The sequence below is a fragment of the Melozone crissalis genome, unplaced genomic scaffold (assembly GCF_028551555.1).
Source record: "Melozone crissalis strain CALT ecotype California unplaced genomic scaffold, PUWL_Pcris_2 ptg000027l_1, whole genome shotgun sequence".
In the NCBI taxonomy this organism is placed as follows: Eukaryota; Metazoa; Chordata; class Aves; order Passeriformes; family Passerellidae; genus Melozone; species Melozone crissalis.
The window spans coordinates 41082903-41106527 of record NW_026535805.1 but is presented as its reverse complement, the minus strand read 5'-3'; the positions used below and the strand labels follow the sequence as shown (position 1 = coordinate 41106527).

Sequence of the window (23625 nt, the reverse complement as noted above, 5' to 3'; positions counted from 1 at the left end):
CAAGAACTTAATAAATGCAAAACCTGTTTAGGTCTTCAGTTTCTGTGGCTGGTGTAAGAACACCTTTCAGGCTTTCATTTCATCATTAGAAGCCTTTTGCACATGCCCACATCTGAATTAGTCTAAACTTTTTTTTCTGAGCTAGCTATACCCAGAAAGCTATTAATACCAAAGTTATTAATAGCTTTGCCACAGAAAGCAGTGTATGCTTACATATTGAACACAAAACAAAAACATTGCAACCCCTGTGTCATCCATTATTATTCAAATAAATATAGCAGCCTGAGTAGTGAGCATGCCAAGTACCCAGTTCAAAAAGACAACATTTTGGAGGACAACATGTACCACCAGATGCCTTTGCTCACGTCTTTTAACTGTAACTATCAAATTTTCCAAGAGGTTCAAGTGACTCTTCCAATTATTTCCATGAATGAAAACCAGTGGATTCAGGCAAGGGACATACCTCTTCCAGACATTCCAGTGTGCAGTGACCCTCTGACACAAATTCAGGCATGCCTGGTGGGATATTGTGGAAAAGGCTGACCCAAAGACCAGCTTCAATAACCCCAGCATCGTATTTCCTTAAAACTGGAGTATAAATTAGCCTCAAACCAGAGTTATCTATCAAGCCTGCAACAAAAGAACACACTTAGCCATGGCTAAAAATCAGGTTTTTAAGGGAGAAAAAAAACCCAAACCATATTGTTTCATGTTTTTCATGCTATATCATAAGTTTTCTACATGAAAATCAAGGAATCAATCTCAATATCATGGAAATGAGTGAAACCATATGCAGGAAGTGGTTTTTTCTCTTCAAAATTTTCAAGCCACATGTTGTCTTCTAGTTGAGAATTTTATCTATTTCTTCATCTTGGGTCCTACCATTAATTATATTTTTCCCTTTGCTTTGGATTGCCTGTTACATTACAGACTACCTGAGATGAAAAATACATCCTTTTTACAATCTCTCCAATTAAGAGAGCATCAATTAAACATGAAAATTGCCTTACTAAATCCCAGACTTGTAGACAATACCCCCACCTTGAGTGAACTAGACAAGAGAATTACAGAGTATGTTAATTTTGCTCTGACTCAAGAACTTATCTTGATTTCAGAAATTGGTTTAAAGAACCAAAGCCTGCTGTTTGGAGGCTGTGTTTTTAAGAGTCAAAATAATACAAATCTATTTTGTTCACCCACATATGTTTAGCCATATGTGTTTGTTTGTGCATCTATTAATAATTTATGTTGCCTTATTCATCTAAATGCTTAGAATACTTGTCTTCTTTTAGTAATTTTTATTTGTAAAGATATTGACAAAAATTATTAATCTGTTTGTGCACAGGAACTAAATTCTGTTAGCTCATCTATTAATCTCTTTGTATTTTTGAATAATAACTGAAACAATTTCAATTTTGAAAATGAAAAATGCAAAAAACATATTGAATATCTCAGAGAAGGTAAGATGCTTCCTAATGACCTATATTAGTCTTCTGAAAAACAAAGCAGACATAGCAGTGCCTGAAGCCAAATTTTACATCAATATGATATCGGCAGTCTATTTTAAGATAAGCAAATGGCAGAGGTACAGAGCAGGGATTGTTACACAGTCACTAAAATACCTAAGATGGAGTAGTGCATATAAATATTAAGGAACAAAGGATATGAACTGTGCAAGCCAATTAAGAATTGTAATCAGCCTTGAGACCTTCTGCAACATACAAATCATATTTAAGGTGATACATTGTGTCCCACAACATCCCAACTTTAGCATTTGGGAATCCCTACTCACTCCCTTCCTGGAGAAGTTTGTACCACCTCATCAACTTGACTTTTTCCTTTTGGTATTTCTGCTTCAGAAATTGTTAGACATTGTTAATGTCTAAATGTCAGACACTCTGCTGTATGGCAAAACTCTGGTATGTCAGAGTTTCTGATAAACAATCTCAAAAGAGGCCACCTTTCAAATGAGAAGTGAATGTTAAGGACTACTAAACCAGAAACAGTGAAAACCATCCATATTAAACTAAAATATGTTTCAACTCCTCCTAACTGGGAGCCAAAAGCCACTACCAATTTGAGTCACTTAGGAAAACATTACCCCAGGTCACAAAGTGAGGCAAACAGTGCAGCCTTTCACCAAACTGAGAAAATGCAGGTGCCAAAACACACAAAGGAAGGTGACCCAGTGGCAGGTTTGCTGCTGTGTCAGGAGAACTCATTTGTCCCACCTGAAGCAGATGGAGCACCCAGGTCTGCTCTCTTGCACTCCTGGCACAATCTTACACGGTGTATTTTGCCAGGGAGGAGGAAAACTATGACCTGGATTACAAACACTCTGCTCTGCCTACGCTGTCTGAATTTTCCCAGGTCTTTTGGGAGTGTCCCAGCAAGGCACAATTGTTCCTATTGCTTAAATGGAAACAAAACATTATCAGTTTTCCAGTTTTTTGTATGTGCCACTTCAGCTAAACCAACACTATCACGAACAGTCAATTAAAACAAAATGATGGATTTAGGGACACAACCAAATCAAAGGGACAAACCAAAGGGACACAGTTTTGCAGCATGTCATTTCTTGGGTTTTCATGCAACATTTGATGAAAAAGCATACAATATCAAGGATGCAAATTAAGTTGATTGTATCCCATGTCCTGAAAGCACAGAGTCTGACATTAAATTTAAAAAAAATAATTTAAAAGATGAAGATGGGAAATGACAGTAAGGCAGAGTGCCATAGCCCACACAGCAGATTTAATTTTAATTTTATTTTATTTTATTCACGGGGGTGTAAAGAAAGGCCAGTATACTATCCTGCATTGGATTTTACTCAGTTCATATGTAGCAACCACCACAATATTCCTGGGTACAGTAAGTTAATAAACTTCTGTTTCAGAACAAAAAAGTATCTTTCCCAGAGGCATCTTCAAAGTTCCCCTGATTTTCCTGGGATTTTTTGTTTCTCCCTTTTACTTCTTCTAAATATAAATTAAATTCAGGAAGAACAATTTTAAAACACTATTACAAATTAAAAACTTATATTTTAAGATAAGCTGGTTTTTGCTGGTGAATGGTCAAGACACTTGAGTCTATACTTCTGCTTCAGAAACTGTCCACTGTTCAGGTAGATGTATATCTAAAAAAATGCAGCAAAAAAAAATTCAAGGGCAGTGAGAAAAACACTGTAAACCAGGAACTATTGATCAGGAGCAGAAATAACCCTCAGCTTTTTATTTGCTCTGTTTGCCATGCAGTGCAGGGATGAGCACTTGTGTGTAGTACATTTTCCAGTCTGGCATGCTTTAAAGCCTGTGGGGCTACAAACCTTCTGTCTCTGATGGATTGTCATAATGCACCTCCATAAGGACAAACAGAGGGTCGGCTGCTGTGCCGATGGATAAGCCAACATGAGGAGGGTAGGTGAAGCCCTGGAAACCAATACACATGGAAATCAATACAGAGTTAAGGTCTTTTTTGCCATGGTTAAGAGTTAATTTCTCTTTGCAGGTACATTGACTCCTTCTTGCAATGATATCATCATATTAATGATAAAATTTACAAATATCACTTCTTTTACAGCTTTCTGAAGAGGGCATTGTGATAAAATGTACTACTATGTACTTAATAAACTTAATAACTATGTCAATATAAAATAGTAGATCTAATGCTTCCCAGAGGACAAGGCTCTGGGCAAACTAGTCTAACTTCACCTCTGACCCTGCTTTGAGTAGGAGGCTGGATTAGAGACTTCCTGAGGTCCTTTCCAACCTGCATTATCCTGTGATCTTATGATTATTTATTCTGTATTTATTGTTTGAGCAGAAAAGGAAAATTCCATTTTAAACTTACAAACATTGCATCATCAAGCACTTAGTCTGACAATAAAACCCTTATGAAGAAGTGAATCAACATTTCAAATGTTCCCAGCTTCTGAAAGCAGTAATTTCCAGGGAATACTGAGGTTGCATGTACTTAACTTGCTTTTTGTGCACAAGTAACTGTATTCTAAGTAAAATTATTTGAACAATAAAGGTGATTTTTATGGCTATGTTTCCACTAGCAAGCCAATAAAGAAGTAGCTCTGCATGGTGTAACAGCTTGTGCTGGACCCACTGGCCCCAAATGATGTTCCTCTGGACAAGCGCCAGTCAGGTTCCATTTATTGCTAAAGGTGCTGGGTTCATCCCTGCACATTTATTTTAACTTCATCCCAGAGAGGCCTGTGCAAATTCTCAAACCACTCATGACGATAAACAAAGCTTTGTAAGTGGGGATAACTGGGAGATTTACTTCAAAAGCTCACTCTTGATTCAACCCAAAATACCAGTATCTCCTAAGTGAACTCACTTACCAAATTCACTTTAATTGGAATTAATCTGCACCATTTTATATTTTATAGCTAATATTTTAATACGCAATTTGACATTCTAACTTTCTGAAATGTGCAATTTGAGATTCCAACTTTTTGATGCTTGATAGACATTAATGGATTAATTGTAGTTCATAGCAAAATTTATTATCATCTTCATTCTACATAGGGGTAAGCTAAAGCTAGTTAGTGAAATGGGTACTTGGGCAAACCTGAATGTAACCCAGATCTGTCAGATTCCTCTCTAAAGATTTAACAACAGCATCATCCTTGCAAAAACCTCCATAGGGCTTGTCAAATGATAACTTATTTATATGAGTTTTTAATTTCACTTAGATTAAGACAGTTAAAAGTACAAATACTAGGTCAGAGCATAGCTGATGGCAAAATGCACAAAGCATACACCAGGGATAACGCTCCTAGTGGATTAAACTTCTTTTGATGGGTCCATGTAACAATTCTTCCTTCCTCACACTGCAGCATTTGCAGATGGTTTTGGACTGCGGGCTGGCAAACGAAGGTTCCAGAAAGTTTCATCACCCCAGTCCCTCTCTGTGCCCAAACCATCATTTGGGCACACAGTGAATCAAGGGTGTAAAGAGCTAGGATTCTTTTGGTAGTCATGCTGTGTTATGTCAGCTGAAAGCATTAACTTTAATGCAGCCTAAATTAACATGAAATAAGCTGCAAACACATCCTGGGGTGAGCATGGCATCACAGCCTCTGTTTTCTGTAGATATGCCTCACTGCCATGTGTAAAGTGGTCCTTATGCTGGCCCTGCACTGACACAGGACCTCTCCTACACTGAAATGTTTCTTTGGACAGGTAAGAAACTTCAGAATGATATGCCTGAATGGGGCAACACTGAAACCAGGTCCTGGTGAGGCACAAAATTAATTAAATTAATGTATAACTTCATTTGGAGAGTTGTGCCTGTGTGTGTTTTATGAAGCCACCTACAGACACTGTTTTTCTTTCTGTCATTATCCACAGGTAGCAGATACTGGTCATTGCTGGAGGCACTGTATTTCCATGTCAGATGGGACAAGCTGATACAGCAAGAGATTTCCGTGCTCCAAAGCTCTCTTCCTCCCCTAAGGCATCAACTCCCTCTCTACTATTTTTCATTACTTTTGGGTTGTCACTCAGGATGACCACTGCACTGCATACTTGAAAGGCCAAGAGGAGGTTGAGGACTTACTGCTGAGGCATTTAGGGACTGTGATCCCATACCATTAAGAACAGACAGATTAAGTAATCACTAATATACTAGGAAGACATTTCCTGATGATACACACCCTCAAAAAGCCCCACTGGTGAACCATGCTAGACAGACATTCATCCTACCTCTCCTCCAATGGCCCAGGCAAAAATGACTGTCTCACATGTAAGAAAAGAGTCTGGCATGTTGGGGTGGTAACACTCATGCCCATAATCCAGAACACTGTCATTCAAATTGCTGCTGCACTGGTACAGGAGGATGTGGTGCACCAGGTTCTCGTGGCCTTTCTGGATCAATGGCTTAACCTGTCAATGGCAAAATTAAAAGAAGAAAAAAAGAAGAAAACATATCTCAATGTGACTATTTCAATGCAGGTATGAAGACAGGACTAAAAATTCTATGGTACTTTCATTTTAAAAGAGGAGACTCGATGTTAGATTGTACTTAGCTTGAGATGTAAGCCCAGCACTCTACAAACTCAAGGAGTGAAGTTTCCAAAATTTTCATTTTGCCCAAGTGCATCAATGAGGGTCATGAAAAACATTCAGCATCTGGACAAAACCTCTGTTACAATCTTACTTGTTCTCTCTTCTCCCATCCTAGTCTTGCACTGTCACTTTTTTCTCCCTGCCCAGTCTTGTTTAGCCACATTCCAGCAGGAGGGGGGATATAAACCAGCTGAAAATGTGTTCTGCTGAACCAGCTTGATGTCTGAACTACTCAGAGGTTTTCATCCCTGTTTCTGCCTCTTTTGTACTATTTCAAATTAAAGCTGCCCATAAATTCTGTATATAAAGGGTGAGCCTACAGGTATACCCCACATTCCTCAGCAGCTCAAAATGGACTTTGAAATTTTTTCGACATTTACAAGAAATTATAATTATTTTTTTTAATCCTCTCAGTTGTAAAGACTTTATTAACATGAAGTCATTCTTGAGAGGTTGGGTGCTCCAGCCTGTTTATGGCAGGGATGAGCTGGAGGGCTCTCAGGGGTGCTCCAGTGCCCCCAGTATAATTACACCACAGAATTTCTGCATAGGCCAAAATTATTTAATTTCCATGTAAGTGTTCACTCCCTGTTTGGATGGGTGATGTTAAATCATCTCTGTCAGAGATGATGTCCCTGGGGCAAAGATGAATACTTCTGAAAATAATTATTTTGCATTTCAGAATGACCATATTCCACAAAATATCAGCATATAAAGGACAGTATTAAAATGAAAGTGAGTTTTTCCCTTGCTTTTCCTTTCAAAGATTTTGTTCCATTCTATTATATCTACCTTCAAGTTCAACAAGATAAAGATTAATATTTTCACAAGGAAAGTAAAGCTTTGGCAATGCAACTCTTAAGGTGCAGGGTGCCATGCAGTATTGCATTTCAGTATTAGGAAAGAGAAGGTTACTTAAAACAGGAAAAGAATATATATGCAACCTAAATTTGCATCCATTTCATTTTGCAGGCACATCCATGTGCTACTGGAGGACAGGAACAGGGTAAGCAGGAGCAGTTTATTACATTATTAAAATATTGTCAACACAATTTCTCTCTCTGCATTTTGTTCAAACCACTAGATTGATTACAAAAGAGGAAAGGCAGGAGGAAGCAGCCAGAGCCTGTGTGCATCAAGGCCACCCTCCCTGACATGAATCTGCAAAGTTCATTGGAGTTGGGCTCTTGGAGAGGTCAGATGCTGCTGAGCACCTGCATGTCCACCCAAGAAGAGCACAACCCACTTCACTGCACTTAGAAATCAGTGGAAGGATGCTAATTGATTCAGATGCACCAAAGTTTTATTCTGGAGGGAAGACTGAACTACTCCACAGGGGATCATCTGTACTGTTCTCAGTAAACCCTGCTCAGTTAGCATTACCACCCTTGTGAATTACTGCACTGTGGAAGTAAAAGGTATTTTTGAAGAAGATGAGTCAGTTTTTCCATGAAATAAGACTGTATTCCCCAATATATCAGACTGAATGACAAAGATTCAGAAATCCATTCCAGCTTGATGTTGCTTCTTCCCTCTTTCCATCACACACCTGCATATTTATCCAAGTACTGCACACCCAAACACAGTCATGACATGGCAGCTTATACATTAAATACCAGAATGTATCTCTAGATTTTTTTAAGCTCTGCATACTGTATATGTTAGTCAAGAAATGGTTGTGGGAATATTATCCCTCTATCTACCAAGAAAAAAAGGGAACTTTTGTCCCAACATGTGATAGCTCTGCCTGCTGCTACAAGATCCCAGCACCTGCTGTGCTTACAATCACTACTTCAAAACCAGCTTCCCCTCAAAACAATGGGACATCACCAAAATTAGAAACTCACATCCTGTCATTGGTTTTTAGTGTCAGTTACCTAAACAATTACAGCAATTCAAAAAGCAGTTTTGTTCGGCTTTCTGCAGTGAAGAAAAGAAAATAAAAGACTAGAACAAATCCTTACACATCTTTCCAATGTACCTTGTAGGAAAAGTTACATTCTTCAGATGCAGAAATAAATAATGAAGAGCAGCATTGAAGGTATGCTTTTCACATATTTTTACTACAATCTGGTTAAAGAGAAATTTCTTTTTCCCCTTTTAAATAGAAAAGAAAAGAAAAGAAAAGAAAAGAAAAGAAAAGAAAAGAAAAGAAAAAGAAAGAAAGAGAAAGAAAGAAAGAAAGAAAGAAAGAAAGAAAGAAAGAAAGAAAGAAAGAAAGAAAGAAAGAAAGAAAGAAAGAAAGAAAGAAAATAAATTTTAGGAAAATCTCATTAATCCCGCATTGTTCCAAAATGCATGGAAGTATTTTAATGAGTATTTTAAAGGCTCACAGCATTACTGCTAAATGAAACAAGAGAAGGTAGAGGGCCAGAGCCCTTAGACACTTCTCTGATCTGAAAAATAACTAACTGTATTTACATACTAGGATAACTTCAGCAGAAAAGAAAATTAAAAAATACAGTCCCATATTCTATTGTAGTGTTTAACTGGAGCAGGGGTTTAAATATGCCATTCTACATCCCAGCTGAGTTTTGCCCTATTTACTCAGCTATTGGTGATTTTAGCTTATAGAATAGATTGGTTATTTAGGTTGCCTCATACTTCCTCTCTGACTTTCCACAAAGTACATCTGTACAGATTACTTTGTTCTAAGCCAAAAAGAAATTTCTAAACCTCTTTTTTTTTTTCTCAAATAAACAAAATATTGTTTTCTGACCAGCCTTACAAGTAATGATGAACAACAACTGAGTTTCTCAAATAAGGGGCCAAATTCAGGAAATCGTTAATGCATTCAGAAGTGCACATAAGTAGTTCTAGATGTAAAATTAGTTGCTAAAGTAGTTACCTATAATTAAGTCTCGAGATCAAGGTGGCTTGTTTACCAGAGTACTCATAGCCTCAATGAATGATAACACAATTTTCAGAGCTCTACTTCTCCTGGTCTCCCGTCACAATGATAGAGGACCAGCCCTGAAGAGTCACCAGGACTGTTTTGTAAATTTGTGCAACTTTCAGGATACTTATGGAAAGAAAATTATTCGAAGTGGCACACTAGGGCCACTTCAGGAGTGAAATACACACACAAAAATTGATAAAAACAGGCATGGTACATAATATTCAGTAAACTCTGCAGATGTAAGTCAACAGCTAATTTTTATTTGGACACATCAATATTATACACAGCCTTGTTTGCTCTCTTACTACAAGGGGACTCTAAAATGACACCTGGAGCCAAGCAATAAGATAAGCAATAATTGAGTAATTTAGATGGGATGTAGTGAAAATGGGAATCCACCTTTCATTTTCATTAATTATGAAGAAACCTGTGACTTTGAAATATATTTCCTTCCTCTGTCCTTGCCACTTCCTACCAATCTCTTGTTAGCCAAAGAAGTAAAGAAAGAAACTGAAAGGCGACTAAAAATGGAATATAGATACTAAAATGGAATATGAATATAACTACCTATCTTCCCCAATTTACCTCATTCTTTGAGGACCATCTGTGGAATTTTCACTGTTGCTGACATGCAGGGAAGACCCAGCTGTCAGGGTTCATCTCTTTGCCTTGTTGTGAATAAGCCTGCAGAGATACTGCACCACTGGGCACCTCAGTGACTTCTTCCCCTGCAGGCAAAGTGCATTTTCTGCTTGACATTTCCTATCTGCCAGAGGCATGGAGAACAAAAGCCCTACATCCACTCTACATCAAATTGCCCAAAGTGTTTGGGATTGCAAAAATGTAAGTGCATGCAACAAGGCACAGCCTCTCCTGTTTTACATGAAACCTACAGGAAGAAGATCATGATTTATTATTCATGATCGTTTGCTTTTTGCTTCTTTTTCTCCACCCTTCTTGAAAGCTTGGCCAAAAAGTCTTTCAAACTGAGCAACTGACATACATGAACCACACTTCCACTAACAGAGGTAAAAAATAATAGACGCACTATAAACCACCAGTACTTCAAATCAGGGCTGCCAAGGAAGGAGGTATTTAAAATATTTCACATTCAAATGTAAGTGAAGGTACTGTCTTCTGCAATCAAAAGTATGGGTTATGGTCATAGTGATTGGTTTGTACTCATCAGGCAGGCTGAGAGGTTTTAGAGAGCTCCCTTCATGGTCCTGAATCTCTTAGGACTTGTGAAAATGCTGACTTTCAAAAAATAAAAAATAAAAAAAAAAAATCTAGTTTTTCTACTGTTAAGCCAGATGATATGTGTGCTGTTCACCTCTCATTTCAACAGGCTGACATCACATGAACAAAGAAAATATTTATATCTTCTCATCCTCAATTTTTCTTCCTCTCTTCTTTGTTTCCTATTATCACTTTATCTAATGCACAGTTTGAACACTGTCATATGTTTAGGTTTTTTTTTTTCCTTATAAAAGAAGCCAAAATTTTAATATAACAGTGCTTTGCATCTCAAGCTGATGATAAGCAGGGTCAAGATACTAATGTGTGATGTATTAAACAGGAGGAAAATGCAAACAGTTCAAGTGGTCCAAGAAGTTAAATTTCCTACAAGTTAAAAACATCTCCAGAAATCTGAAAGTCTTTCTTGCTTATTCCTGTTTTCCTACCTTTTTATTTGCTCTGATTTCTTTGACGGTAATAAACATGATTTGTCTTTATGCCTGCTTGTGCAAATGATGAAAGTTATTCAAATATATCCATAGTCACACCTTAGTGTCCCCTTTTAGAAAATACAGCCCACCAAATGTCAGAAAACAAAAACCTGACTTTATTTTTATATATGGAAATAGCAGCAGGTTTCTGATCTGCTTGCATCAATGTTACTACACTAAAATGTCAGACAAATAAATGATTTTTTTTTCTGGCTCAAACAGGTAATTCCAAATCAATCTTACATTTTAAAGACATGATGGTATGATATATTGCCATGTAAATGATTCTGAATAAGGCCTTACACAACACCTCATGTAGTGGTGACACAGGGAAGAAAATGTAATTCTTTGGTCTCAAAATGGAGAGTAAAAATTTGATTTTTATGCTAGCACTGCTACATCTAGGAGAATTTCCAGTCTGTGGTTGGTTAATTCATTTATATGAACTTGCCATGTCTCTGATTAACTCAGAGCAAAAAGTGATGGCTGTGAGTACTGAGTACTGGCTGAGTTCACTTGAAAATTTTCGCTAAAGACCAAGTCATAGGGTCTCTGCTTCCTGTACTCCTCATCAGGAAGAACTATTACATGCTTACTGATTACTTTGGTCTTTGTACTTTTGAAAATGTGTACCAAGCATATATAATAAAAAATTATCTGACTTGGAAAAATTTTTCAAAGAGCAACATGATTTCTTCTTGTTAGAATTCATCAAGATTTTTCCTGAGTTTTTAAAAGTGTAATTGTGAAATTATCAAATATTTATCTAAAACATCACCTTTAGGGTTTTAGATTTTCTTCAGAAAAGCAAATACTTAAAATATTTGGCTTTATAAAGTTAGGCCTTTTTCAGAAAAAAATTTCTATATATTCCAGAAAAAAACTGTCAGTAGTATGGCTTTATTTTCCTATAAATATTCTGAAAGAAAACCACCAGACGTTTGTTGCCTAACACTGCTTCTTGCACAAAACCCAGAGGTGTGCTGAGCTAGAACAAGAGCTGGAAACACGCCTCTGGGCTGGGGTAGATGTTGAAGTCCATGACTGCAGGGTGGAGCAGGATTTTAGCACCAACAACTGAACAGCTATCTCACGTTACCAGGAGAGCCTGCCTACACCAGAGCCACATCTGGGACACAATTACGGTGCAGACTTTCAGCACAGAGTTAAGGCATTCTGGGGTCAGGCAGGGACCACCCTCCCCATGCCTCCACCCTACCCCATCTGTCAGAAAGCATTAAATTAATGCCACAGAATAGTTTGGGCTGAAAGAGACACTTGCAGCCCTCAGCTGGCTGCAGTCTAGTGTGGACTAGCTGCTGTAATCTTTCCTGAGATCATTTGCACATAACACAGCTTAGTGCTCATTCTGTTTTCCTCACTGTAAAACCCAGACCCTAAATTCAGTCACCACCTCTAACAAATTTATTTAAATCATTCTCTGTTCCAAGGGCTTCTGAGTTTATACTGGGCCACTTAGAAAGGTGTATGTTTTGGTGAGTTAATTGCAGGAAATAGAGCAAAGCCACTGCTTCTGGTTCCCTCATGGTCATCAGGGATGATTACTTCTGAGGTACAACAGGGAGGTACAACTGCTTAAATTGTCTTTCAAACGTAAAAATGTTAAACCAAATTATTCTCATACACATTTTTCATACCTTCAAGCTGGAGAGAAATCTAACCTGAGCATTTAGTGACAGCTCTAGATTTTTGTATTTGAATAAAAACAGAGATGTAGACAAGAAAAAGGCCCAGGCAACAGAAACCATCCCCAGCCCTAATCTCATAATGTGATTAGATAAGGTTTCCTTGGAGTATGGAAGCTTTCCAGACTGAAAGTTCTATGCAATCTAAGGCATTGAAATTTGTGTGATTTGTACTTAATATGTGTGGAGGGGTTTTCCCCCTTAAAGTGAGATTCAAATAATAATTTTAATTTGAAATAACAATGTAATTTGATTGATTGATTGAAGCTGCATTGTTGGCACTTGTGTTTACCTGGTTTTGGGCCCTCTTTTAAATGTAGAATAAGAATTCTAATAAAACTGAGGAGGAAAGATCTTTACCACGTGAATGGAAAATCTAATTCAAAACACAGATATTTCCTGCTCTTGGCGTAAAAAAAGGGTTTGTTTACTCTGTGACTGTGTGGTTCAATGAAGGTTCTTATTTAGGTTTTGTTTCTATACAGCATTAAGAAGTTATTACCATACCTCTGTTTTAAGCTTTAGAATTTTTATTGGAAAAAAAATATATACTTTCAGGTAAAACTTAAGGGTTGCTGTGCTTTTAGCTTGGAGAGAAGGCTATATATCTAAATTTACATAAATCTTTCTATCCCCATATAATCCTACTAATAATTGCACTGTCTATCCAGAATTTCTGCAGAACAACTTAAATATTTTAATTAAGAAAGAGGAATCAAAACACATAATAAACAATAAGCCCAAACATTTAAAAACAAAAGTTAGAGATGGTTTCTTGTTCTCTCTGTTATCATGCTCATTCTTAAATTTTTATTCCTAATTAATTACCTGGAACTCTGCCACTCATAAAGAGTTTCAGACTTTAAAGACTTACAGTAATTTAGACTAAATCCAAAAGAAGTTTAGCTCAAAGAAATACCAATAAAACATTGTTTCTGCCTGACGTACGCCTGAAGATTTAAGATAATGCATTTACTAATAGTTAAGAAGTATAACCCTGAGGAGAAATCTCATAAAAAGCTCAGGTCAAGCAAAAACATGTTTCTTTTGGTTAAGCATCCTGGCAGTACACTCATTGTACTCCTAAGCAGCAGAGCCACTGGCAGTGGTTGTGGTCTAAAGGATGACCATAGTCTCTCAGCATAGTTGACACACTTCAAGCAGAATTAATTGGCAATTAATCCTGAGCATCCTTCCTTCCTTATGAAAACAGTATCATCATAAATTATTATGTAACCAAATATGTATCAGGCCTAATATCTAAGGCCAAAGTGGGTAACCAATAAAGAGTTTATAATTATTCAAGAGAAACGTACAATTTGAACAGTATAAATAATAAAGTCAGCGAAGGTACTCCCATTTGTTCATGGCATCACCATTCTTGCACAGCAATGTCTATTTCTTTGAGGGCAAAATGGCAGAGGTTTTGATTCTATTGTAGAACTGCAAAGCAATTCCCTCGATCATGCAGCTAAAATAACATTACACTTTTTCTCCTCCTGCTTATGAGTGAGCGTGCAGCTTTGCCTGAAGACAGAACACATGAGAATTGGCAGTGTGTCCCTTTCTTGTTTTGCACATGCAGAAGTACATTACCAGGAAACATGTTTTCTGAAAGTGACACTCTGACTTCTGTGAGGGGCTACCAAAAAGGATGTGAGAAAAACCTTGTGTGCTCGGATACTGAGCTCCCAGAGGAGCCACCAACTTGCACATCCTGGCACCTTCAGTTTGAAGGGAAACGGGATAAAATAAGCACAAGGCTCCCAATTTTGACAAGACAGCCTCCAGAGCAACACTCAGGAACTATTGCTCATAACCCTCTAAAAATTTATATCTTCAGGGTTAATATACAAACATAAGAGAGCTTACAAATAAGTAGTTAAGTAACGATCACCTTAATACTATTTCCACATTTTCTCACCCAGTCAAATCCTGGTATACCCCTTAGCAGGACTTCATCACCCATCAACACATGCAGGAAGTCACACAACAAGGGTTATTTTCAGATTACATGATTCTTTTCAAAAGTCTGCAATAAAATTATACCATGGCAATTATTTAGAAACCAAAACTGATTGGCACTTCATAAAAGAGAAAGACACAGTTGCAGTCCCAGCAACTTAAGACACAGTAATGGAAAGGTCACAGTAGCACAGGAAGAAGGGGAAAGGGGGTTATGGTCAGTTCATCACACCTTGTTTCTCCCGCTTCTCAGGGAGAGGAGTCTTCCTCCTGCTCCAGTGTCAGGTCCCTGTCATGGGTGATCTCCATGAGCTTCTCCAATGTGAGTCCATCCCATGGGCAACAGTTGTCCACAAAGTGCTCTAAGTGGGTCACTATTCCACAGGATGCAGTCCATCAGGCACAGCCTGCTCCAACACAGGTCCTCCACAGGGTGACAGGTCCCGCCAGGAAACCTGTTCCAGTGTGGGCTCCTCTATCCATGGCCTGCAGGCCCCGCCTGGAGCCTGCTCCAGCACATTTCCCACAGGGTCACAGTCTCCCCTCAGGCATCCACCTGCTCCAGCATGGGCTCCTCCACAGGCTGCAGGTGGATCTCTGCATCCCTGTGATCCTCCATGGGCTGCAGGGGCACAGCTGCCTCACCATGGTCTGCACCAGGGGCTGCAGCAGAATCTCAGCTCCAGTACCTGGAGCAGCTCCTCCTCCCGTTTCTTCAGTGACCTTGGGGTCTGAACAGTTGTTCCTCTTCTCACTCTGCTTTTCACTAGCCACAATTACATCTGCACAGTAATTCTTCTTTTTCTTCTTAGATCTGTTATAGCAGAGGCATTCCCACCATTTCTGATGGGCCCAACCTTGGCCACTGGAACATCCATCCTGGAGCCACCTGGGACTGGCTCTGCTGCACATCAGGCAAGCTTCTGGCGGCTCCTCACAGAAGCCACCCCTGTAGCCATCCTGCCACCAGAACATAGCCATGCAAACCCAATACAGTCTGCTATGTGTGGACATGGTAGAGAGGCATTTTCTGACCATTGTCTGTCTATTTTTCCACAGTTACTAATGTGGAGTTTATGAATCTATGCTTTGTTCATAGCTGTGACTACTGCGCACTGCAAGTGAAAGCAAAGAGGGAGAGTGTCATAATATCATTTTCTGAAACTACCACCAGTAGCTGGGGTTGCAGATAAAAAGATTGGTACTGAAGAGAAATACTTCAATTAGATGGGAATAGATAGTTCTGCTCCATTTAAATACCATTGGAGCAATTTAATTTACCTTATTGAAAATCTGTTTAAGATGCTGCTACAATGTGATTTGTCTGAATTAGAAGGCTGATCTTCAGAAACAATGCCCAGATGCTAGCAGAACCAAGCTAGGTTTGTTTTGTGATCCATCTACACAAGCCCCATCAAGAGAGATTTTACTACCTATGAGCCTGCTATTCTGGTATTTGCACAAAAGATGCTTTGGAACTGCTCATCTAAGGACAAATGCTGCTCTGAGGTGTTTTGTTGCCTGCTATGATAAGAAGTGCTAGATGTTTGGCTGCAGACTATTTTCTTATCTTTTCAGTGCCTCACCTAGTCATAGGTTTACTTTAAAATCATCTATAAAGCTAAGAATAAGGGAAAAAAATAAAGACATGGCACAAGACAAAATAGGGTTAACCAATATCAATGGTCTCCTGAAGATCACCCCACAAATTCTCTCAGAATTGGGAGGTAAAACTCAGAGATCTTCAAAAAACTTTTACTTCCCCCTTTTATGCTTACTTTTGGTCACATTTTAAAGTAAGACTGCTGTCATCTGACTTTTATTTAATCAAAAAGTCACACAGCACACATATTTTCCTACCACCTGCTGGCATGGTCAATACGTTGCCATAATGGATGATGTTGCTTTTATTTAGAAAAAAAAATCGAAGAAAATGGATTAAATTAACTAGACATTCAACTTTGCTGATGACAGAAGTAGGTTATTTTTGCATGTCAAGTATGGAATAAATAATGCATTAATAACTGCATAATTTAATAATTCTTTTAGTTAAGATACACAAGTGAAATGAAAGAAGACTACCATAAAATAATTTATGTAAGAAATAGAAAGTTTGGTAGGACTGCAAAATCTGTAGTCATATATAATTTAATCTGTGGTCACAGAAGGGAATAATACCTTAAGCAATTTTGCATATTAAATAATTTAGCAGAATATGAGAAAATAATGCATTTTTGTTATTTCCTCCAACAGTGCTTGGGAAACTTTTAATTTTCAGCCTGTTCAGTTACATGAATCTTAGGACTGGAAAGCCTAATGGGCCAATTCAGGCTTGCACCAAAGAGCCAGCCCTGCAGATCAAAGGGCAGATAGCTTACAAGCTCTGCAGCGTAAGATGATTGTCTGGTTGCCAATCTAATTTACTTGGGCTGAAATTGCTTTGTAGGGGAACGCATGGGAAAATATAGAACATTTGTTTATGTCAGGCTGCATGATGCAATTTGCTAGAGTTATCACATTTAGCAAAATGTAAAAGTTCAGGCCAGAGAGTAACAAGCAGTTACTGTCTGCTATCACTCAAGTTAAAAATCAGTGCCCTCATTTAGGTACTGCAGGCTACAAGCTGCCCTTCTGGCTTCCAATCAATCAGTCTCTTAAACTGGAGTCCCTTTGTATTTTCACACTGGGGTCTTTGGTATTACTAAAGCATTCCACTGTCAAAAAGCACAGTTACCCGTGGCAACAAGTTTTTTGGAGTTTTCACTTCCTTATCAGTTTGCCCCAAAACAGAACATGAAGATTAACTGGCAGCTGCTGGTGTGTTCTAATACAGGCCTTTCTTTAATTGAAAAGAGGCTCCCTCTTCTAAGGACATCAGCAATGGAAAACTTTAGTGCTGATATAAAAATATGCCTAATGTAACACTTCTCAGCTAATGCTAAATAATTAGGGTTTTTTTCTGCTTCTATGATTAGCCTGTTTCACTAGTCACATCATAGGCTTAGTGCCAAAAAAATTACACAGGGCTGTGGTTGAGAGATCATTTTTCCCACAGGCAAATTTTTTTTTTAAAGTATTATTTTGCAATTTTTGCTTTTATTACAGTCTCTTCTCTCCCCTGACCTTTTTGGTTCAGATATATCTCCCCTGATTCATTCATCTGGGCGTTACTTATCTAACACAGGATGGTGGTCTGGGTTCTCTCATCCATCAGTGGAGAGAGACATTGAACCGTACACAGGATGCTTGAGCTCACACATTTCTCACAACTCTTCTAGGATGATACCAACAGCGAGTTTTGCCACTGTAAGGTCAATTAAGCAGCTGGCTCGGGCCCATAGATAAGTCAGGTAAGATGAGAGGAAGCCCCTCTCTATGGCTGAAAATTTACTGTCTCTAATATGTTGCCTGAGTATCTATAAGTTGCACTGAAGAGATACTGGATTTTGACCACACAGCTTAACCCCCAGTATGGGGATTCTTCCCCATTTCAGCAGAGCTAAACCTGCTCACACCATTCTCATAAGCAGGTTCAAATAATGCACGTGGAAGGACTGCTTTATACAAGAAACAAAGATTCTAAGAGCTTACAAAATGCAACTACTATCCTCCTTTCCAATGCCAAATGCCCTCTACTAGATGTCCCATGTAAAAAGTTCTCTTCCAGAATCAGAAATATTTTATGCTCTCGGACACAGCCACATCACAGCATTTCTGCTGGTATTTCTTTGACTATACTAGTTCTGAAACAACCTATAAAGTTTAGAACTAAGGAAAAATGAGTTATTCTTAGAGAAAAGACATGCAGATACAAGTGACTGTACTACCCAATTTTGGGGTTTATTTTACACAAAATTCTTTTCCTACTCTTGGAGGAAAATTTAATATTTGACATGGTTTTGACTAGGGGATTATTACTAATGAAGCCTGAGGAACTACTTTTCCTGAGGAAAACACAGTGTTTTTAAAATAAATTAAGACAACATAGGGGGGAAATTTACAGCGTTGGAACTAGCACAGGCATGCTATGCTGAAAAGTCTCACACAAATAGATTATGGCACGTCTGGCATGTATGATATCCATAACAGTCTTTCACCAGTATATACTCTAAATTTCCAGTTTACACACAGCATTAAACACTTTGTCATGTGGAGAGGGAGACCACAGGTCTACAGGATTCACAGAAAATGTAGACAGTAGAAGAAACATTGTATCTTAAGGTCTTTTAATTGCAGCAGAAAAAACAAACAAGCACATGGAAGACTTGATGTAAATGCAAAGACAGAGTCATGAATCCTTAGCAGATGCCGTTATTTGAATAAGCAATACAGTTAAATTGAAGTGACAGAAGACATGGAGTATTGAAACCTAAACTAAAGATAGTAATAAAAAAGAGCTGCATCTGTAGAACAAGCTTTGAATACAAAGCAAGAGCTGTGTTCATTGAAACACTGGGAAGTATTTCTCATGAATGTAAACAAATTTTCACTTTCTTGCTGCTGGTAATTACCTTCATGATGCCTGTTCACAGCAAGGAAAAAATAAATTCAGCAAATAGGCTGAAAAAATCTATCAGCAAATAGTCTTAAAACATGTTAAAATAGAGAGATGTGTGTCAGCACACACAGATCCACACACAGTGACAATCATGAAAATCGGACATCTCAACAGTACAAAAATGACAAGACTTCAGAAGATCCAGTCAACTGCTACTGAAAAACTGAATAACTTTTTTTTTTTTTTCAATTGAATGAGCAAAAAGAAAGAGACAATCCAGGTAATTTACAAGGGGGAGGATACTGAAGAGACCCATTTTCAGGGTGTGCTCCCTGGGATGATCACCTCTGTCTCTGTCAGCCCTGCTCACAGCCCGGTGCAGTGGTGTCTCTGCCTGTGTGGGCTCTTCACACCCAGGAACCTGCCCTCGGCATGGCTTTAGCAGGGAGACAGAAATACATTTTCATGCAAAGGTAGGTGTGTGGACCTGCCTGGATGTCTGCTCTACCAGTGGATCCCGCTCTCCCTCCTTCTAAGAAGTCCTGCTGGAGTGGAGTTTCTTCCTGAGGTGCAGTTGGCGAAACCAGAGAATTTTCTTTAGGAATGTGATTAAAGGGCACATTCAAGACCAGTCGGAATAATGACATTTACAGAGAACTGCAAATAATCCCAGCAAGACATAGTCTTAAACCCATCGCCAGAAAGTCTGGGCAAATAAGGGGAATGCATTTTTCTAAGAAACCTACTTCTGAGAAAGCTCCTGGCTAACTTCTGCATGTGAGAAAAGTGAAAATCCCTTGGGTAGTGAGCCTGAGGCACACACCACTGCCTGAAGCTCAGAGCAGCAGAACAGGTCAATGCACAGTATATAGCTGCAGGAGGAGTTTGCAGACAGGCAGCCGAGTGCTCTCCATGTGAAGAGCAGCCAAAGTCCACCACTCTGGGACCACTGCAGAGCCATCCCGCAAATATCTGATTTGAATGCCTGCTATTACCTCCAAGCAAGCCCTTTCATCTGTTCTGCATATATTATTTTCAAAATTTACCTATTACCCTTATAATTAGTTCTGTTAATAGAAAATGCTCTGGGGGGAAATCCTATAGAAATTTAATAAATTTTTAAGGAGCCAGAATTCAGCCAGGTAGGCAGTTTAAAGCTGAGGAGTGATGCAAACCATTAGAGCCACAAAACCAGCTCAGTGCCAGGTTTTGGTGGTTTCCTGTATCACTATTGTCACTATTATGCCCAGCTATTGAGAAGCTGTGCTATTCTGTTTCATTTCTTAGCAGTCGTGCTATTATGAGCTGTCTCTCCAGAAGTTCCTGGAGGCATTAGAAACAGAAGGCATTGTAGGGACACGTAGGAGGAAGACACAATCTCTTCCCTGAAGAGAATGTTGCAAGAAATGTGAAACAAAAGAAGATTTAGCAGAGAAGTTCTAAACCTGAATGTCTGTCCCTTTATTCCAGTGAAGATCTGTTCTCCATTGGTAAATGCAGAATAAGGAGAAATTACTTGTCCATGTCCTTATTCTACCTCTGAAATGAACAGAAGATTACAATCTTATCTGTTGCACAATTTACATATCATGTAGAGCAGCTTGATCAATGAAAATATGCTGTTTCCCATTACCTGTGATTCCTGGAAAGTAACATGAATATTATCTAAAGAGAAAGAAAAGACCTAAGGTCTTACATAATTTATCTTTGATTAGTTCTGAGATCTCTTGCACTAGTTATTTTTTCATCTTGTGCAAACAGAAGAAACTAAGACACTACTGCAGGTGAACCCTAAGACCCATGTGTTATCAGGTAGCCAGCTTTGGCACCACTAGATTGTATTTACAAAACGTATTTGTAAATACCTTAAATATATTCTGGTTTAAAGACAATATTTTTTTAAATAATGCATCTTTAATAGACATTAAAAACACTTTAAATTCAGAATCTGAATTCAGAATCTGGTATTTGTTAACCAGAGACAATTAAAAGTCTTGACCTCTACCTTTAATGACAGGTCTAATTTTTTTCAGTGTCCTTCAGTAAAACATCATGCTTTCCAGATGAAACTGATATTTAAGAAGTACTTGGTTATAAAGAGCTCAGAGCAATTTTCAAGAAAGAAGAAATGACAGAGAATGATGGAACATAGGAAAAAAAAATTCTAATTGTGGCTGATGCACCTCCTTGAGACCCCAGGCCACCATCAGATTTACACACCAGTGTACACACTGTTGATGGCACACATTGTCCAGCAAGAGCCAAACTGAGCAGTCCAACACTCCACAGAACCATACAGGAGCACAGAAATGGCCAAAGCCAGCTCACATGCACACTGCTGAAGCAGGCTAAGTTATGCCACAGACAAATTTGCACCATGTCTACACCTCTTTTTTTCTGTCTGCAAAAATGAGATGTGTAGGTTTGTGTGAAAACTGTGCTACAGAGAGAATCCAGCATCAACATCCATGTAAGTATTTAACTAACCCGGACAGTTTGATCAGGGCAGAGAGCTCATCCGCCCTCCTCTTTGTGGAACTCAAGCTTTGTTTGCACAGCTAATATCTTCCCCAGCAGCCATAAGCCCCATCCTTTGTGTATCAGCAGGCTTTAGGAAATGTTTAATCAGTTTGCAAGAGCACATAGATACAATTCCACAACAACCCTCTATGTGGCATCTAAAAGTGCCACTTAAAGGAAAATATAAGTTGTGCCCCTGAGAAGAAAGGCTATGGAAGTGTTCCTACTTAAATCTACTCTCTTTCTGTATTCATTTTTCTCTCTCTAAAAATTTTTAAGCCACAAAATGAAATTTTCTTGCTTTTGTGAAGATGGAAAAATCACTGAGGGTTTTACTCTAATTTTTAACTTTATAAAATATATGCTGATTTGAAAATATGACTTCTAAAACTTCAATATTTTTTATCCATTATTGTAAAACAAAGAATATAAAATTATCCTGAAAAATCAACCAGTGTATTTCTGAGCTAAAATTTTGTTTTAGCTGAAACCAAACACTATTTTTTAAGTACTGAGCAACTGTATGTGCAGTCATGCAAAGCATTTAGAAAATAAAATCAGAAATTATAAATAATGAATACTTTCAGGGAACTTTTTTAGCAGCAGCAAATACCTACAACTTCCACCAAATTTAACAGGAGAAGTTTGATTTTGACACTACCATTTTAAAGGTCTCTCATTTTAAAGCAGAAAAACTAGAGATCTTGACATACATATTATAACAAAAGCAAATTCTCTATTTCATACAGTGAAAGTAGCTGTCACAAATTTCAAATGTGATCAAGTACCTGAAGGCAGAAATTTGGGCCTTGCAATTGTTCATTCTGATAAAGTGTAGAAACATGCAATATTTCAGAGTAATTAAAATTTATCATACAGACGTTGATATCACATGTTAAAGTTCTCTGAATTAATTAAAAATTTCAGTCTTACTGAATGCACTGAAGAAATATGACTGACAATTTTAACAAAACAGAAGAAATACAATTCTACACAATGCATCTGTGGGTTCAAAGAAAGATAAAAATAAGGGCCAGAACTATCTCACTGTGCTATCCTTAGCATATTAGAAAAATAAGAATTTGTTGTTTCATTAGGTTTTCAGCATATTGCTTTTGGGGAGAAATGTGAGAATCATCTTTCCCTCAGCACTCAAGCTTTCAATTTAAAATAGAAAGAAAAGTTACAAAATGTGTTATAGGAAAACATGTTTATGCATATGAGTTTTCAAGTCACCTAGGATCCTGGTGAGCTTTGTGTGAATGTTTATTCACACATTTTCATTATTTTTTAAATAAACAGCAATGCTCATCTCTTTTTGAAATAATATTTAGATTTTAAACTGCTGAAAACACTGGTGTGTGTTCTTATGTGATGTACCCTGGCTCCACACTGGTCATCACAAGAAAGACGACTGGAATCAAATAAGAACCTGGCCCTTTATTTAAATAAACATCACCATTTAATTATTCTTTAAAATTTAAAATTACTATCTGTTAAAAGAAATTCATTAAATTCCTATATAAAAGTAAAAACTTGATGTAACATGCTTTTAGACAACTTTACTTAGTCCTTGTCAGAAATATTTACAGACACAAATCATCTTCAACCTCATTTTCTTATGGGAGAGAGGATGAAGGAGAAAAGAGCTGCAAGAAAGAGGCTCTGTCACTGTTCAGGGCATTTTGAAGGGCACACCTGAGCCAGTTTCTGGGCTCACATATACAAACATTTGATCCATATTTGTGAATACAGAAAGAAGTCTTGTTTCCCTCTAGTAAGCAGTGAAAAAAAACTTCAAAAGTGCAAGAACTGATTTGAAGTGTAACTATACTCTAAATTCCTCTAAATTTTCTGAGTCTGAATCACTCACCTTTGTCACGTGATGCTTTTCATGTTGTACAGGAATCTTAAACATTTGGCACCAATATGTTGTGTCCTTGTCTGGCACAGGCACCTGTCTTAATAAAAAGGGCACGAACACAGTATTATCATAGAATCACAGAATGGTTTGGGATGGAAGGGACCTTAGAGGTCCAGATCCAGTTCCAATCCCCTTGCTTTAGGCAGGGACACCTTCCACTAGACCAGGTTGCTCAAAGCCCCATCCCTTGAAAACTTCCAGGGATCCACAGCTTCTCTGGGCAGCGTATTCCAATGCCTCATCAACCTCATAGTGAAGAATTTCTTCCTTATGTTTAATCTATACATAAAAGTCACACTACTC

At 38.1% G+C, this 23625-nt stretch overlaps 1 protein-coding gene across 1 annotated transcript in view; it reads right to left on the bottom strand.

The window, feature by feature from the left end:
* MOXD1 (monooxygenase DBH like 1) overlaps positions 1-23625 on the bottom strand; it is a 49825-nt gene that overhangs the window by 11484 nt on the left and 14716 nt on the right. Inside the window, exons 4-7 of the mRNA XM_054280018.1 lie at positions 23272-23355; positions 5718-5897; positions 3326-3428; positions 464-630 (exon numbers count right to left, since the gene is read on the bottom strand). Coding sequence (XP_054135993.1) covers positions 464-630; positions 3326-3428; positions 5718-5897; positions 23272-23355 — 534 coding nt within the window. The remainder of the gene's footprint in view (positions 1-463; positions 631-3325; positions 3429-5717; positions 5898-23271; positions 23356-23625) is intronic.